Source organism: Zonotrichia leucophrys, chromosome 17 (assembly GCF_028769735.1).
Source record: "Zonotrichia leucophrys gambelii isolate GWCS_2022_RI chromosome 17, RI_Zleu_2.0, whole genome shotgun sequence".
Taxonomy (NCBI): Eukaryota; Metazoa; Chordata; class Aves; order Passeriformes; family Passerellidae; genus Zonotrichia; species Zonotrichia leucophrys.
This window is the reverse complement of record NC_088186.1, coordinates 4,323,734-4,343,233: the sequence shown is the minus strand read 5'-3', so window position 1 is coordinate 4,343,233 and position 19,500 is coordinate 4,323,734. Positions and strand designations below refer to the sequence as shown.

Genomic DNA, 19,500 nt, shown 5'->3' with positions numbered 1-19,500 from the left:
GAACAGCACTGAACGGAAAACACAGAAATCAGACAATTTAAGAGCACCTATTTTAAAATTTACCTGTTACACTGAAATAAAATTTCAACTGGATTACCCCTCCTCTCTTTTTTGGAGCAGAGTTTGGTAAGGTACCTTTGGCTACAAGCTGAGAGATGACCACTGTTATATCCCTGCTGTGTTACTGGATTTGATCAACTGGAGCTGCCTAATGAAGCCCTCCATCAATTAAAACTGTGCTGGGGAGTTTTTTCTTTCCAGCTACATTATTCTGAGTGCTCCACAGTAAATATCACTTAACTGAGACAGATTGCCATTACATTGAACAGCAGACCCTTTCCCCTCATCACATTTTAACAAAACACGCCCAGAGCAGCAGGACAAAACAACATCCACTCACAGAGCTCGGGAATATTTGTCTCTGCTGCTGATATGGGCAGCTGGGAAGGAAAAATACCTGTCTTTAAAAGCTTAGAATCATCTCTCATCCAAATGACAAGGGCTGGGTAACTCACTTGTGTCACACCTGAAATTCATAAAGGACAATGCAGCATCCACCCAAGGGCTGTTCTCTGGAAACTGAGCTCAAGGCAGGTTAATGATTTGTCATCACCCTGGAACTGGCCCTGATCATTTCTTACACAGGTGGGTTCAGTCAAGGGAGATGCTTCCCCAGCTCTGGGATCCCAAATGTGGCCCCACAACCCCTGAACACGCTGAAATCAGAGTGGCAGCGAGGGTAAATGGCAACACACTGCAACTCCCACTGAAACAGCTTCACAGAGGAGCTCTGCAACAGCAGTTCAACAATTGACTCAAAATAAAAAGAAAACAGCACAATGATGTGATCCAAACTGTGCACAAGACATCAAATACTAAAATTAATGTTCCATTGACATGGTACACGGCTGCAAAGTAATTAAACTTATTCTTGTAAATATTATTGTCTTACAATATAAAGAACTAATTTTAAATCTTTTTTTCTTTCATATAAAAGGGGATTAATTTATGGAGCAAAAGGGTCACATGTTTCAGCAACATGTTCTTTCACAGTTCCTGTTGCACTGTCTGGCTAAAATCAAGCTAAAGAATTCGGTGAGAAACTTAAACATGAACAGGGATATGAAATGAGCTCCCAGTCTTGAAAGTTATTGGAAACTGATCTCTTCCTTATTAATACAATTCCCCATCATGTACAAAAAGATATCTCCATGTTCCAGAATGCAAACAGAGTTTTAATCTTTAATTATATTCTCAACCTCAGCTCTTCTGGAGAGAAGTACAGATGTGGGTCTGAGGATTATTGCTTTATTACATTATCATCTCCGTGGTATTTAATGAATATTGATACTTAATGCAGCTTTGCCAGTATAGGCAAAGAAGAATTTCAGAACTGCACAAAACTTCTGATGACTTTTCTCAAAACAGAAAATACAGGTACACACTTCATTCTTCTACTCTTGAACACTCCAGGAGGAGCCCAAAGCTTGGAGTCCTGATACTGAACTACTACTACTATTATTATTATTATTATTATTATTATTATCATTATTATTATTTTAAAATTATTGCAACAACAACACTGGCTGTTAAATAACCCCAGCCCTGGTGTCACAATGAACTGCATCAGATTCATCACAGAATTTGGGTTGGAAAAGACTAACAATTTAAACAAGTTCTCTTAAAAATTATAAAACTTACGAACATTTATTGGCTTAAGCATGTTTTGCCATTACCTTCAGAAAAACCTGCCTCTTTCTTACATACTGAAAATTCCTGAACTTAGGAAGCAATTAGATGCTGTTTATAAAACAAAATGCTGAAAAAATGCTTTCCTCCAAAAAACTCTTGGCAAAGGGCTCAGGATTTTTCCTTAATGCAAAAAATGATAAATTATACAAGTTAAATTCCAAAGAATTTATTCTGGCACATCTGATGACTGGGTGTATAGTGTGTGTGTGTGTATATATATATATATATATATAAAGCTGTTAAAACCAGCACTTTTTTATTTAATACTATATCCTTCCTTAAAAGTAATTTTGAGTTTCCTGAAGAAGGCTCTTGACGAAAGCCAATGGAATCTGACAGCACTAATTATATGACAGAACCATTGAACAGATGAGACATTAATGCTGTGACAGAACAACACTTTAAGTATGTTGGTATTAAATTAAACTCCAATAAACACAGAGTTTGGGATATCTGTACAGTTCTGTTCCAAATCCAGATGAACAAATACCTGCTGAGCCAGGAAATTAACTTTTTAGGGAATCCACTCACTATGCAGCATCTTTAGCTAATGCAATTCCAAAGGATGCAGAAAATATGGATTTCTTTTGAATATATCCTTTTTCTTTAGAAGAATCATCCAGATGAATCCTGAGGTGTAGAGAACAAATCAGAGACCTCAATTTCACCTAGAATAATGAGTAGAAACAGAGTGTCCATCCAGAGTCTCTACATCCTCAAGTCTTTGTTATCTCCTAAAAGAAAAGTTATCTCCATAGATTTTTTTTTGCTCATTCATCTAGAACAGTATCATGGGCAGACCTGTCTTTTCCTTTATTAAAAAAAAAAAAAGTAATTTTGCTGGTGTGCTCCTAGCAATAGAGTACAAATTTACAGAGATTTTTACTCGATCTATTACAGTATTTTCACTGTCAAGTCAGGGCATACATCAGACCACAAGAGGTTTACAAGACAAGTTGAAGAGCCTTAAAACAAAGAAACTGGACTCTCTTTTACTCAAACCTCTCTGTTCATTGAGCCTGAAGTTGTCAAACAAGAACAAGACTTCCACTTGTTTATTGTTTATAGTGTGCTTATTTCTTCAAAACCACAAAGTGACAACAAATGACCCTAAAAGGCACCATAAAGGGCAAGAGTCTCAGTAGCTTCTGTGGTGATCAAGTTCTTGTTCTGGCAATTTTCTTCCAGACAGAGAAGACAGATGATCATTGTGGGAGCACTGAGAAAGCCCCACACAACACAGCTATCAAAATCACAGGGTTTCCAACTGAGACCCCTAAAAATTCCCATTAAAACTGACTGACTCTTGTGTGTGCCACTGAACTCCACTGCAAGGATACAGAGAGCATCCTGGGCTTCCTCTTTTCCTCCTTCTCCAGCTCACAGTGGCTCACTGCTGCTGTTTTCCAGCTGGACAGTGACACACCAGATTCCCTGGGATCCCGCCCTGATTTTTTAAGATTTTCTAAGCCTTCTTGAGCTTTCTCACATACTTTCTGTAAATAACTCATTGTTTTACATTCCTTTATAGAAGAGTTAATAAACTGTTAGTTTGTCCAGTGTCATTGGAGAGGTGGCACTGCCACCCTCCAATCCACTGTCACTATTAGAAAACTATAAATGTTAGAGTCAGAAAATAAACTTTTCTTTTTTCTTCCCCTTGAGAACAGCTGTGTGCACTTGTGTTCTTTCGTGTCCTACAGTGACAGTGGTCCAGCAGCAGGATTACCCTGTGGACTCCCTGCTCTCAGCACTCCCCAGAGAATTCTGCTGCCTCAGGGTCTCAGAGTTCCTAACTGCAAATTTGTGGTGTCAAGCAAAATAATACCAGATGAATTAACAGCACCAATTCCTACATTTCAAGAAGAAAAGCCCCAACATCATTTCCTATTGTCTTTATTGATTCCCAAGCAGGAGCAGCCACCCTGCTTTTCAGCAGGGCTGCACACAGACACTTCCCCAGGCACTGAGAGGAGCTGACAGCTCTCAGCACTCCAGCAAACACTGCCTTGAGATTCCTGAACAGAAGGAAGGAACCCGCAGCCAGATGAGAGGCATGTGAGGGAATGCATCCATTAGCACGTACACGGAGATGTCTTGTTAATAGAAGACAGAAGGAGGGACAAAGCAGGCAGAGAAAGCAGCCAGCAGTTAGTCATTTTCTCACACACATCATTTGGCTGGGAATGAGACACACATCAATCCAGGCTTCCTTTCTGCGCTTTCAGAGCCAGGGAAAACCAATACTGAAAAGCAAAACCCAACGCCAAAAGGCCTCGCTTCAAAACTGCTCAGCACCCTTGCAAGTCCTCAAATAAACAGGGAGAAAATGCAGATTTTCCTCATAGGGCAGAGAACTTCCATTTTCAAAACCACCTTTTGGATTAAAAATCGGTGCTCTGTCTCAGATGTTTACTAGTGAAGAATTAGAGGCTCTCACCTCCAAACCACAGCACATCAGAGGGCAGCCTAAGGTTGGGGAGGAAAAGGGGTGAGGACCTGCCAAGAATCACTTTTGCCATTACCAAAACCCTTTATCCAGCTCCTGCTATGAGCATAAAATAGGAAGAGATGGCTGAGCCTCCAAGACAGGCTTGGGTTTGCTTTGCTTGATTGGATTCCTTAAAAAAAAAGGCATTTTGGAGGGGAAAGAAGAAAAGCAGAGCAGGAATAGAGACTGAAAACTCAAGTGAACAGTGAATTGAACAAAACTTGATTTTTCTGCTTTTATGAGATGAAACACCATTTGGGAAGTTTTAGTTTGTGGAATACAACCCAAGTCTCACTCCAGCAGCACAGATCTAAGACCTGGATAAACAAGAAAATTGCTCAGCTTGCACCACTGCCATGGAGAACGTGAAGCGCAATAGCAAAAGTTACTCATGCAGTTTCTTCAGGGAACAGGACCATAAATAAACAGATAGTAACCTGCCCTCTAATAACACCTGTAACTCAAATACAGACATGTTTACTAGTAAACTAGCCATGTGCAAAATCTGCATAAGAATAAATTTGTTTTAGGAGATTCTTTGCCCAAATCATCACCTCTGATACCTCCTGAGCAAGTGTTTCCTGCATTCCTTTGCTGGCAGAGAGGATTTACTGCAGTGTTGATATTCACTCCAACCTGCTCTCCTGAAATGACATTTTGGCATACAGCTGGTTTCAACTCCTTCTGTTTAAGAAAAGCTCAAGATAATATAGCTGCTCTGAACAACATTTAATAAACACTTGACTCATTGTTACTCAGCCCAATGACTTGTCACTGAACTTAATTTTAATAGCATACATCAAAGCAAAAACAGACCAAGAAATAGTTATCCCTTTCTTGATGAATTAATAAAGCTTAAAAAAAAATCCTTGAATTGCCATGGGAATATTAGGATGCAGGGTGCCCTTTCAAGGAGATCTGTAGTTTGGCATCTGGATGTTTTCCTCTTTTGCATTTTATAAAGAATGAAGGGAAAAAAACCCCAGTGCATGATTCATCACTATTTGCATGAAACTACAGCAAAATCAAGATATTAAAATCCATTTGTCACACCTTTTTTTTTTTTTTTCTTCCCTCTAAATACTTTTCATAAGCCGATTTCAATAAGTCTTTTCATAATCTCCTTCTGTCCTGTGCTGGAAACAAGATACTGAGCCCAACAGGTATTTGATTTGCCTTAATATCACTATTATTCTCTTAAGACACTGAGATAGCAAAGAAGAACAAATATGGAAAGGTCAGAGAGGAGCCAGAGAGGAGGCAACCAGTGACAGATAAAGGGCCAGCTCAGCAGAAACACATTTTCCCTGTGAATAATGCTGGAAGAGGTAATAAGATACTGAAACATAATTCAACTACTGCTTAAAGTTTAGCTACCACACTAAAATTTCAGTCTATCTGCAGATCCTAGGTAAATGCACCACTGAAGGAAAATCATCTACAGATAACAAGACATATAATACTTTTAAATATGTATATTATGTATCTCACATTAAGATTTATACAGCTGCAGCTGTTAAGGAACAGATTTTTCTATGCAAAAGTACAAGTTAGGTCTTTATACGTATTTCTAGTAACTAGAGATGCCATGATTAAGAAATAAAAGAAAAAACACCAAAATACCTTAAGACCTTTGAAAAATCTGTGTTAACTGATATACCAGTATTCCAGTTTATAGACTTCTTGGAGAAGGAATCCATTTGAAGCTCCAGATAGTCCAACAAAGAAGGAAAACTAACCAGCCAGTTTGTCACAAGATACCCCTGTTCCATCCCATGTATCAGAGAAACAACATCTGGTTTTCCAACTACCCTTCCAACCATTCTCCTTTGGCTGATATATTGGTAAAACAATACAGCATTTTATGGATTCTTGAATTACCAGCACTTTAAAGTTAATATACAAGGGGAAAGCTCTGTTGACTCTCTTTTTTTTTTTACATTTCCTGTAAGAAAAAACCCTCTAAATGTTGACCTGTGAAATCTGGTGACAACGGGGACTTTTATTATTACAGCTACAAGGTTTTTGGTAGCACAGTGTTTATACATCAGTGACTCTTGTTTTGTGAAGAAAAGCAGGCAGTTTCCACAAACTACAAGGACGCTCAGCACAATGAACAATTGCTTAGCACTTCATTTTCTACATAATAATAATTTTCTTACAGGTAACTAAATATATTTCAGGCAGTTTATTAATTTATAAGCTTCGTTGTGCACATCTCTGTGTTTCTGGCACCACTACACACAGGCTGCTCAAAGTGTTGATACTCTCTGTCCTCAAACAGTTTCTAAGTGTCCTCATAATTGCTTGTCACCTGTAAAAGAGGTTCAGATCCGATGCAAAATTAACATATGGTGAACAGATGGACTCAGAACAGACGTTTGCCGAGAAAGTACTCACACCAAAGACTTTTTGGCTTCAGTCTTTTAGGACCTTCAGAAAAGTCCTGCTTGAAGCTCCAAGTCATAACAATCAGGTGAACATCATTCCTCAATGACAAGCTTGTGTTGCAAAAAGTTTTTTAATGACCTGCTACAAAGAGAACAGGTACGGAACAAAAACGCAAGCACGAGGTCGCTTATTACGATGGCTGAAATTATTATTACGATGACTGAAAATTAAACCAAAAAACCAATAAGTTAATAAGAAATGTTTCACCCCCCCAAGCATGGAAACTCTTCCAAATATTCCATTACTTACTGAGGAGGCAGGACAAGAGTTGTTGGCTGGGCTTTGGGTCTGCGCTTTGCAGAGACTCCCATCTGGTTGGCTGAACGTTTCAGAGACTGCTGATTCAAAAGGCCAGATGCCAGCCCAGCATGGTACTGCAACTGGATAAGAAAAAACATATATATATATATTAAAATACACAGCACTGCAGTACTCTGTGTCAGAGCTCTGCTACCTGTGGCACCTGATTCAAATTACAGCCAGTCAGGAAGTTGGTGTGTGGTATTTCAGATATATTGCTGGGTGGAAGACATTAAGGACAAAAGCACATGGGAAAAGTCTGCTGTGAAATGGGTATTGAGGAGCAAGTTATGCATTAGGGCAAGTAGGATGGTGATCAAGGACTTCCTCTCAAGTCTACCTCTCTTAAAACTTGGGCTTGCTTTTAAACATTGAAACTGTTTCTCCTCTCTAGGGACTAAACATTCTCACTTTAGGAAGAAGATAAGAGGAAGACAGATGCAACCCTTTCACAATATAAACCAGCTTTTTAGAAATAACACTCATCTTTTTCTTCTTAAACATAAAACCACAAAACATTTGCAAAGGAGTTTCTATCACTGTAAAGAAAAATCTTGTTTTTAAAATACCTGCTTGCACATCTCCATAGCACTGCAGAACAATTCACATTCAGCAGCTTTCTCCTCAAAACTTCTCTTTTCCTTTGCCAATAAAAGACAAATTTTTGAAGGACACAACATGAATCTGCAGGATTTTGAGTGCACTCCCACAGCTCTCAGATTTAAGAACAGCTACAGGGCTCTGCCTGTCCTGCAACCACCTCCAAGTGCAACAGGTTCTCCTCTGAACACTTTCAATTACATTCTGAGTGCCCCAATTTTCAACTGGAAGGGGGAGAAAGATTCATTTTCAGACAAATATTATTTCCTGCATCATTCCAGTACCTGGATCTATGTGTTCACGACATTGTCTGAAGATTTGTTCTGAAAAAGATGAATTGTCTCACAGTTAACCCCTCTAACCCCACGGTCTGCGCATTAAAAATGGGTTCATCAGGAAAGTATGATTTTAAAATGTTCAGAAAACGAAATGGTCCTAGACCAAGCTGTTCTACAGGGGCTGAGTGAAAAAGAGGGATGAAAAGCTTGGAATGATGTACCCAAAACCACCTGTGAACAGGAGGGGAGCAGTGCCCTGACTCAGAGGTCACTGCTCAGCACATCCAGGATTTCCAACAGGCTCCTGGTTCCCTTGGCTGCTGTGCCACGTGAGCTCAGCCTGGCACAACATGAAGACACATCACATTGCTAATGGAAAGGGAGCTGTGCTCTGCCAGGGAAGGGGGGGATTTTACTGCCCCAACCAATGGATTCTGCTCAAATTTGTTTTTCTCCGACAGTTTTCTGAAATGAAAAAAAATCAATGAGAGCGATGGAGGGTCCCTGTTTGAAAGGCCATGTTTCAGTGTCAGGGGCTTAGTTTTCAATCTTCACTACCTGAATGTGCTGGGAGTGCAATATGCAGGGAATTAAAGGCAAAGACAGGCAGAAGAGCCCACTGACTCAAGGAATATGCTTTTCCTTTTCCTTCCTGCATCTTTTTGTGCTGGTGACACCATCCACTGATGTGCCCTGTGCAGGTGTTTCAGGTAAACAACATTATTTGGACACTTGCTCAGAGATGGAGGTAATCACTGGTACTAATCAGAGATGGATTTTAAAGGTAACCTCTTAAAAACATTTCATAACCTCCCAGCTAGCGACATTTAGTGGTCAGGCATTAAAAAAACAACCAAAATCTGCTAAAAGAATAGAAAAGAAACAGATTCTAAACCAAAATTTTGTCCTTCAAGGCTGACTCAAGTGATTAAGTTATTTTTATTAATTATAAGTATTTCTCCCTAATCTACCTTTGCTCTTAGGAATGCAGGTCCAACTGTCAAAACCTGTAAGGGCCATTAAATATTTACCAAACCATCTTTATAATGGGAGAAAAGGTCAAAGTTAATAAAACTGACAGGCAGCTTCTGTCCAGCTTGATTTATACATTATTAAAGCATCACACTGTACTGCACAGAGTGCTCTCCTTTTTGGGGACAGGGGGTGTTCACTGAAGGGACCAGGAAATTGTTTCTTAATCATTTTTCTGAGGAGCAGAAGCAAGACTGAAAATAGTGCCAAAGCAGGACCACAGGTATCAGAACTATGGCCAGGAGATTCATGGTCTGATGGATAATAGAGGAGCCATTCAGCTCCCTTTTCTTCTTACAAAATCAACACCTTTGTCTGCCAGCACCAACCATGAGAGAAATGTCAGCTAAAAACACACCAACCCCCCCAGCAAATTTTTGCTTACTAACAAGAGAATGCCATTTCCAAACACATTCTCTCCACTTTAGGGAAAAGTGCTGAAATGCACTGTCAGAGGATGCTGTGGGTGCTAAAAGGCTCAGGCAGGGAGGCTGAGAGGAGCTCATGGGACACAAATCCTGTTTGGGGTTAATGAGCACACAGAAGCTCAAGGAGTCCTGAATCCAGGGAATGCTGGTGGCTGCAAGAATATGGGGAGAAGGTTGTGGGCATGTGGAGACAGGAGGTGACAGAGCCTTGGGTTGGAGCAGCAGAGCTGTTGTGTTCCAGCACCTCTGGGGGGTTTGAGAATCCATGGCCAAAAATCGCGGAATCGCCGATGGTCAAACCTGCCCAGGGCATTCCCAACAACATTCCCAACAATATTTCCCACAACATTCCCCACAGCATTCCCAACGTTCCCCACAACGTTCCCCACAACGTTCCCCACAGCGTTCCCCACAGCGTTCCCCACAGCGTTCCCCACAGCATTCCCCACAGCATTCCCCACAGCATTCCCCAAACATTCCCCACAGCATCCCCCACAACATTCCCCACAGCATTCCCCAAACATTCCCCAGAGCATTCCCCAAACAATCCCCCAGAGCACTCCCCACAATCTCCCTCTGCTCCTGGGCCCTGTGCCCAGTGGTGAATACTCACTGAATTGAGTACTTTGCACCAGGCAGTTGTGCAAATCATTCCCCTATCAGCTGCAAAGGAATTCCCCATCACTACTGCAAGCACCCACGTTTTCCAGCTTTGGGGAATTCCACCTGGCTTGTGTGAGGTTAAGCTTTCCCTAATAAAATATTTTTCTGTATAATATCAATAAGATTGATCCGTTTTCCCCAATACATGCAGATGAAACAGCAAATCTATTTCAGAAAACCAAGAAATCAAAACCAGCAACAACAAAAATCAATTGACAACATTTAGCAGCCAGGATAAACCCCAGTGCCAACTTATACAGGTTTATGATGAATCTCATGATAGCTGACATTTTTCTAAAAACTGCAGTTCCAAGCAGATGTGTGAATTCTGCTTAGGAATGTAGGAAAGGTACTGAAAGTAACACTTCAATACATACAAATGCTTTACATGAAGCTAAATAAAACAGAACTTGGATTACTTTAAATTACTTTTTAAGGATTAATTATTTTTCTACGTTAATGGCCACATGGCTAGATTTTCTAGCACAAAATGCTATCACTAATATTTCACATTTTCAGTGCTCCTGAGTATATGAAAAGTATATTCCTGTATTAACAGCTCTTAATCTTCCTCACTAAGTGAAAAGTATCAACACTGAAAGCACTTGGGAATCACTTTTCTCACAGCTGTGATTGTAAGGAGGGCAATTTCTTCATCTACATAAGATGTCTTTGGCTTTCACAGGAACTATTTAAACAAAAAAAGGTGTATTAAAGAATTACAGATCTGATTCAGTACTGAAAGCATTAATATTTTTAAAGAACTTAATCACATAATATCTTTTCCTTACTCTACTCCAGTGACCCTTCTTACCAGAAATAAGGTAACAATGGAAATAATCAAAAAGAATCTCTACATCCTCCAAAAATCCTGTCTTGTGCAGATGATCTTTAAGATTTAGAGCAGACAGAAAACTTCTGTTATAGCCAGAACCCTGCAGAAAAGGCCCCTTTGTTCAGCTGAGCAGCACTGACCATACTGTGACAGCTTTCCATCTTAGCCTCTAGGGTTACTTTGCAGTGAATGTTATGAAACCACAAACATGGGCACAGTGCTCATTTAAAACTTTGAAAACTAAAGCTTCATCATTAGAATCAAGCTGGGTCTAGAGGTCTTTAGTTTAAATAATTCATGGGCTGGAGATTTTGCATGTGCTGACTGCTGCCCAAACAAGTGAGCACACTGCACTTACTGACAAGGCCATCCAAAGTTGCAAAAACTGGTTGAAAGAAGGTAAGAATCAGGGAAAAAAAAGAAAAAATGCAATCAATTGGAGCATTAGCAACTGATCACACCAGCTACAGCTGCACATTACATTTACATTTTGCTATTAATTAAAGCTTTCTAAGCACCAACACTTTAAAAAGTGAAATCAGAAGAGTAATTTTCTTTGTAATCACATTACCCTGTTATTTATTATTCCATTCTTATGTAAATCCTTAGTGATCATATATATAAACAGAAAAATGTATTCTCAGATCCAGGTAATGTAAAGTTTATTTCCATTCCTCCAAGGAATGCCTTTTAGAGAGGTGGCTGACAGATACTCACTGCAATCCTGGAGATGCACATTTGCCTCCTTTAGGATGCACAGTGCTCTGCCCCTCATCATTAAACAACTTCTCCCTTGCAGATGAAAAGGGATTTGTTTATTATGATAAAACTCTACTTGCTCTTTTGAAAGAGCAACCAGCAAGCAAGCAGGACACTCCCACAGTTTCATCTCTGCAGAGTAAAGCAGGCAAGAGAGAAATTATACTACCTTAATTGATATTTTTAAGCTTTTTTCAGATAATGAGGTCTGTTTGGAAATTCTCTTTTTCTCCCAACAACGTTTGATCATTTCAGGACAGCTGAATTCTTGACTTGACCAAAACAGCATCAATAAGCCAAAAGGAGAGTCTCCAATTTCTTCACTCATTGGTTTTCCTCTTGTTGAGCTGGGTTGCAGGCTTTTCAATTAATAGAAAAACTAGACAGCATGTCTTTGCTCTATTTTACTATTTAACTAGGACATTTTATTCTATTTTTTAAAAAGCATTTATGCCCCCTTTCCAGTTTACAACAATATTTAAGCCAGAAACATCTATCCATGAGAGGAACAAGGCTGCTCCCATCTCATTCTTTTTTTAAATCCCTGTGGAAAAGTTATTGCCCCTTTTCCAAACACCCTGATCTGACTAAAATGTGACAATGAGGAGCTCACACTTCTCTTATTGTCCCCTCTCATGCCTGGGCTGTGAGATGCCAGGCCAATAAACTGGGATATGGAGCAGGCTGGGAACATCAGCCCTGCCAGGGCTTCTCCCTTAGGGCTCTCTCCTCCCTCCCTGACCTAGGGAGTTCAAAAACAAGCTGAGACATTTTTATTTATTTATATCTATAATGACACAATAGTAGGAAATACATTGATACACATTACTGTTTCTTTTAATGCCTTGTTTTTGCTACAGGTTTTATTCCATTGTCTCTGAATTCCTATTTTTGTTTTAATTAGTGTCAGATTTCAGCCCTAAAGTGTGTTCTTCCTACTTTTCTTTTGAAAACACAGAAGTTCTGCTGATGAATGACTGCTGATGAATGCTCCCTCACTCCAATACTGCTTGCAAGTCTTTGGCTTTTAACCATGCAGAGATAGCAAATCTCATGGCACTTTCTTCAAGGAATTGGTCAAAACTTCAGCATCTGCATCCTTGCTGCCAATAAAATGACCTGCACTGTTCAAAGTCTCTGCAAAAGCCACTACTCCTCCTCCACCTTTTTAAAAAAAAAGTTCTGGAATCCATTTAATAGCTACAGAAGTGATATATTCTTGTTTTTTTGATAATGTCAACATAAAGGGACACTACACAGCCACCAGGCTGGATTTTAAAGGGATCTAGTGTTTGAAATGGATAAAGAGGCAGAGTAATCATAATCTGGGGTTACAAGCTACTTTATGCACTCCTTAGAAGAATAACTGTATTTTATGCTTCAAATGTTTATACCTCCAGGTATTCTGAAGGGTTTGAACATACATATATACTGAAAGATAACTAAATGAACTGGCATTTATCTCCTTGTATATGCAGCTACAACATGAACACATAACAGAATTACAAAAAGCAAAGTAGAAATATTACATTGTGTTCTGCATCTAAATGACAAAATAAACCCAGGTGCAGTAACAAACAGCAGCAGCAGGTTATTTTTGAGTAACCCTGAAGGCAGGTGGTGGGTACAGAGGTTTTCCAGAATAGGTAAATGGTCTCATGTCACTCTGTGAGGTGTATTCACAATTGTGTGCTCCTTTAATGGACTTCATTAAAGTCTAAACACCCAAGAAGTGCACATGATCAATAGCTGACAGAAAATCCTAATTCCTTTTTGACAGAAGCATTATCATTGTATAGGACAAACAATCTGTAGCACGGGAAAGTCATCATTAAACTCCAAGATAAGGACACAATTAGTGCCTTCCCCCAGAGCCCTGTGCTCCCTTAAACAGCCACCAGGACTCTGGAGACACTGCTCTCCTGCTAAAATTCGTATTTTCTAAAGCCCTAGACTAAATCTTTGGTGTCAGGGGCTCAGGTGGCAGCTGTGTCAGTGTGAAGGATGACCTGCTGCCTCTGTGACAGGGCGTGCTCAGGTGCTTACACAAGAAATGGGAAGATAAAGCTCAAATGGCAGAATAAAGGGCTGCAATCAGGTACAGAAACACTCCCCAAAGTGTCCAGCACCCTGCCATGAGTTGCAGCTCTGAGGGGAGCCTTGACTACAGCAAACAAAGTGCTTTACAGACAAATCAAGAAATTAATACTTTTCAATATAATGCCTACATGGTGCAGGTTATGTAAATCCAACCAGTACAGTGCACAGTCAGACAAAGGGGAGACAGGCAAAGCAGAGATGAGGGAAATCCATTAGTGGGTAAGCAGTGGAACAGTAATAACAACACCCAGTACTTGTGCTGCTGATTTATTCTTTCCCTAACTCATTCAATTTAATTATTTTAACTTCTGTTGAATGCCTTTCCTTAGCTTTGGTGACTTGCAAAATAATTAAAATGCACAATATCTTTATTTTAGGTAGATACCTATACTAATGTCTGACAACAGCCCAGCTGAGGGTTTTCCTGCCAGCACAGGGAAACCTGACTTTCCTCAGTCTCCTGTGCCTTTCCTGAAGGAGAAATTGGAATATCACAACTCCAGGGTCCATCCCAAGGCCCTGCCAAGCTACACCAGACTCTTCTGTGACCACCCCACTGTACCAGCACAGCAGAAAGAGCTGAAGGAATATTGTTTAAACTGAGCTGAAGTTGCCAAATTAGGAGCTAATTCTTCCTTAAATGGTTACTTTTGCTAATATCTTTCTTTACATCCAGCAGGCATCCTGAAGCAAGGCTGCAGGGGATGCTGATTTCCAGCCTGCCAGTGACAAGCAATTAAAGCTTGAAGCTGGAGACTTCTGGAACAGAATGCATGGGGCCTATTCCCCTATTCCTACAACAGCTGCAGGATATTCATGACCAGATTGATTTATCCATCTTTTCTAGACATTATGTAATAACCCACAGAAAATATTCATCCACAAATAAGAGCAAATCTTAAATTTAAGATCATTATTATCACTAATTAAACTAAGAGGTTTTAACTCTCATCCTTCCCATGTAACACCAGAGACTTTTACAGAGACAAACCCTGGAACCACCACAGGTGTCTGGAAATTCTGAAAAATCTGATTAAAAGCTATTTCAAGCAAGACATCCAAAAAATAAGTAGACATTTATAAAAGTCTTAGGCAAATTACCTCTTCAGACATCAAAGAATTAAGTTATGAATGTTTTTGGGAATGCAAAAAGAATCTATCAGGTTTGATTGATAAAAGTGTAGCTTTTAACTAAGACTGAACAAATGGAAGACTGGCAACATTCTTTTCCAGAATAATATGCTTCCTCTGCTTTTTTCCAGCATAGTGCACATAAATCAAAGAAATGTTAAAGAGGCCCATACATCACAAGTTGGCATTTCTAAACTATTTACAAAATCTGTTATAGTCAAGAGGATGGAAAACACAAAACTGTGACCAGCAAAGTTCCTGAAAGAAAAAAGGTACTTCTACCATCCCAGCAGGGTAAGGGTTGGAAACTCTTGACTGTGGAGTTTAAAGCCATCAAACCAAGACAATCCTGATAATGCAAGGCTGCAAAAAGCAAACAGGATGGTGTTATCAGCCAAATCTGGTGACAACTAGCACTGAGTGACACATCCAGGGATGGTGACTTCACCTTCCAGTGTCTGAGCAGCCTTTCTGTGGAGAAATCCTTCCTGATGTCCAACCTGAATCTCCCTGGAAAATGCTCTCTTTGAAGTACACAAGCAGGGCTGACCTCACTGCTGAAACAGCAGCAGCTCCAGTGCTGAGCTGTGTATCCATCACATCTTCACATCCCCACATCTATGCACACAACAGATTTCAACAGATTAGGTTTTCCTCAACAACTTTTACAGATGAGAATTTCTTCTGAAAAGAAAGAAGCGGATTATGGAAAGTTTATGTGTCCGTCTGTTGGAGATGTCACACTCTGACTAGAGAGTGCAAAAAGCACAGAGATGTTTTACAACCAAATCCCAAACTTACAGTAGTCTGAACGAGTGAAAAGCCATATGCTTTGCAAAAAAACACCTCTTTTGCTACACATTTTTTTGCCACAGCACAAAGAGTAACAGTTCGAAAGCTGCTGTAATCTTTATTTCTGAAAATAGATCACATATTCTTACTCTCATCTGCCACACTCGGGTGAGTTACTGATAGCAAACCAGAAAAACAAGGAAATACTACTCTGGGAAATGCAAATTAAAGGCATCCTGCACTGCAAGGAGATACTTGCAGCTACAGAAGAGGGGCAGCACAGAGAGCCAGGACTGGGATGATGCACAGCAGAAGGTTTGGTGCAGTGACACATGAAATGCTTTTACACTTCTCTCTGTTGGAGACTTGCAGTGGGAGCATTTGAGATGAAGCTGGGGGACCTCAGAAATAACTTAAAGAGTAAAACAAATGGAATACACTTCATCCTATTTTCATGGGAGCTTATAATGATATTATAATTAACTCAATTACACCACAAGATTAATAGCCTTTAAAACGCTCCCAGTCATTCATTACAGGCCTAATTAAAACTCTCTTTTGGTGCTGAGCCAGCAAGAAATATGAAATTACTTACTAGCAACCATATAGAAGTATACAAGATATTACCTTTACTATGACAGTGTTTCCATGGTCACAATTCAGTGAGAAATTTGGGGTTGGGTTGTTTGGGTTTTTTTAATACCAAAAACAAAAAGAAAAAAGGACAAGATCCACTTTAGAGGCTCCAACACCTGCAGCAGCATATCAGCTCACTACAGCTAACCAGTTTATTTCTAGTTTTGCTGCAACAGTTAAGGGCTTCTACAATAGCAGATGCCTTTCCTCCCACACATCAATTAATTTGCAAATGCGCTCAGGTTGTAGAAATAATGAAGTGCTGAATGCTTCTCTATTGACAAGTTTTGCTGTCAGGAGGTGGATGCTGTGGGCGAGGTGCTAAAATCCTCTGCTTCTCTCTGCATGCCAAAGGAAAGACACCACACGAAACTTGGACATGAAACTTGCTCACAGCTAACAGGGCACATCAATTACTTTATTTACTCCTCTCCTGTTGGAACCAAAAGGAAGATATCCTCTCCAAAAGCTGTTTATTGTGTTTATTTAGGGATTTTTAACACACCGTTTTACAGGGAGGTGGGAGGTTTTGTGCTGACCCAAGAAACACTGTGTATTTGAGGAGAAAAGTAGTATTTTTCATGTATTTTTAGGTATGCTAAAAAAATTACATTAAAATTAAGGTTACAAATGAAGAATTCCGTAACGAGGAAATGCTTCATAATGCCTGTGCAATCTAAATTAGTCTGCCTGTGCTAAGGATTCAGACTTTCATTATGTGCTTCTTTCCAGACCTCAAATTAAGCACAGCCTGCAGGATCTCATGGATGAAGAGGCAGTTACTCAGCACCGTTTTCATGCACAGAATGTTATTTGCAGGATCTCACACAATGCCCACACTTCTCCTCTCAGATGCCTTCTACCATATTTTCCTGCTTTATTCTGCTTCTTTACAAATACTGTTAAATTTACCTTCACAATTCTTATTCCACTCATGCTGGGTGTGGATCTGAGGAAATCTCAGATTTTTTAACAACACTAAATGTTTTTACTACATACTTACTATGTTTGTAGTAGAGTTTCCATAGATAATGACTGCAGTCAGGTGCTGAGCAAGTCTTTGAGGCTTTCACCAGGTCGTGGCAAGGTTGGAATCTCTATCCCCACTTCTACCTCTAGAAATAAAGGATTAGTCTGGAGCAGTCCATTGTAACTTTCTGTCTGGACCAGCCACTAATTGGAAATAAAGCACATCCTGCCAGATATTCTCTGCAATCAAGTTTAAAAAATTTAAGTTAACCAACTTTCAGGCAGGTCCCAGACTATTCCTCTCCAATTCTTCCCATGCTTAATTTTAAACCATGCACCTCAGCAGCAGTCCAGATTTGTTAAACTTTTATTTTCAATAACTGATTTTTGTTTTGTTTGCTATAATAAAGAACCCTCTTACCCACTTTCCCCCAGTAGATGTTGGTAAAAAGCAGGTGACCCATCCATTATCTTTTCTTTCTTGACTTGTTTGATCATACAGAAGGAGCACAGGAACCCAAATGTTTCTGGCTCAGTTCTCACATCTCTCAACTAGAAAACCTCATATTAATGAGTGCTAGACAAATGGTAACTAGGTAGTTTTACAATTAAAATGATGCTTAAAATAATTTTCAAGTGTTAATAACTGAAAATGCTATTTTAGTAAAGGTACTAACAGGTAAGGAAATTTGCTGTAAAAAATAGATGATTTTCTGCTTTTTAAAATATGCAATTTTCAGGCTGACCTTGTTCCTTTTAAATTTTTATAGCATCTTCAGTTCCAATTTGAGATTTTCATATGGGGTAGGCAAACCTTCTTATGTTCTGTATTAAATGCAAGACACCTCCTTGGCATGATCTGCAATATTAATAATATAACAGTACCAATTTCAGGAGCAGCACTGTAGCATCAACACATGCATACCTACATGAATCAAAATTTAACCATGTACATCATGGAAATCTTTAATAGATCACAAGAAAAAAGCAGTTCTAAGACAGCTCAAAGACAATTTGAGATTTCCTCTTTTGCCATGCAAACACATGACCTTGTCATGCCTCACAAGGTAACACTGAGGTAGCTGATGCAAGAAAACATATGCTTCTTTTTACTGGGCTCAAAATAGGAACAGAGGGGAAGGAGAATCAAACTCAGGGCCAAACCCAGGTTTCTGAAGACCAGACTTGCAGCTGTCACTGTACTGAGCAAAAAATGTCCCCACCCACATGAGCCCTACAGGATTCCTAACACTGACTGCCACTACAGAATTGGGAAAATACTTTCTGGAAATTACAAACATTAGGGATTCATTACTTAGCCAGGAATTTGCACTGGTGTTATCACAGGGTTTTAAGACTTGGAGATTGAGGCATTTTTATGTTGCTGTGGGACACAGTTAAAGATACAGGAAAATAGAAATTATTATTTTTCATGGATTTCAAAGGAGACCGACATATATTTGATTTTCCATGCACTGGCTGTCTTGCAGGCACTCTTCAACAATCCAATTACTACTTAAATGTTGCCCATCTAGCCCACAGACATTTCAGATCCTCATTTAAACCTGGACATACCTTATTTCTGTATCTTGATAATCACTATCAAATCCTACCAGATCAAAGCCCAGCAGTTTATCAGTACCTCAGTTCAAGGCACCAAGTAAACAAACATTCCTCTCACTGCTCTGTGGACTTCATTACTAATGAAGTAAAAACTGCAGACATCAATCTATTGCTTCAGATGGCCATCATCAGAAAAATACACAGGAATGTGGCTGCTCACAGTGGCTCATCTGGCACATTCACTGGAAGGTAAATTAAAAGCACTAATGACCAGAGCATAACAAGCAAGGGAATAACATTGGATTTGAATAGAAAATGCTCCTACAATGCTTCGTTCAACCAAGGCTGTGTTTTCTCCCTCAGTTTTAAGATAAACAACTATCAGTGATGTTTTAATTACTTCACCCATCTCTGCTGAAGGCCATGCTGCCTACAAGCCCCTACAGAAGAAATGAACACTACTGGCATTTTTTTCTGAATGTTCCACAGTATGAAGAAAAAAATGAAAGGCAGGAAAATAAAAAAAAAAAGTCACCACAATATTCTTTAATCTCTTGAAAGAACCAGTGAGGCTTTGAGGAGGTTCTCCTTCCCTGCATCTGCATCACCCAGTTCACAGCTGTTATCACACCCATCTCTGAACTGGGTAACTCCAAAAAGTTCAGCTGGTTCTGGGAAACAGCACTGACCTCCCTATAGCAGTAACACACAGTTTGTGTG

The 19,500-nt window shown here is 39.6% G+C and overlaps 1 protein-coding gene across 1 annotated transcript in view; it reads right to left on the bottom strand.

Annotated features, from left to right (window-relative positions):
* The window catches only part of MED27 (mediator complex subunit 27), an 85,698-nt gene that overhangs the window by 45,744 nt on the left and 20,454 nt on the right, over positions 1–19,500 (bottom strand). Inside the window, exon 3 of the mRNA XM_064727595.1 lies at positions 6,944–7,074. Coding sequence (XP_064583665.1) covers positions 6,944–7,074 — 131 coding nt within the window. The remainder of the gene's footprint in view (positions 1–6,943; positions 7,075–19,500) is intronic.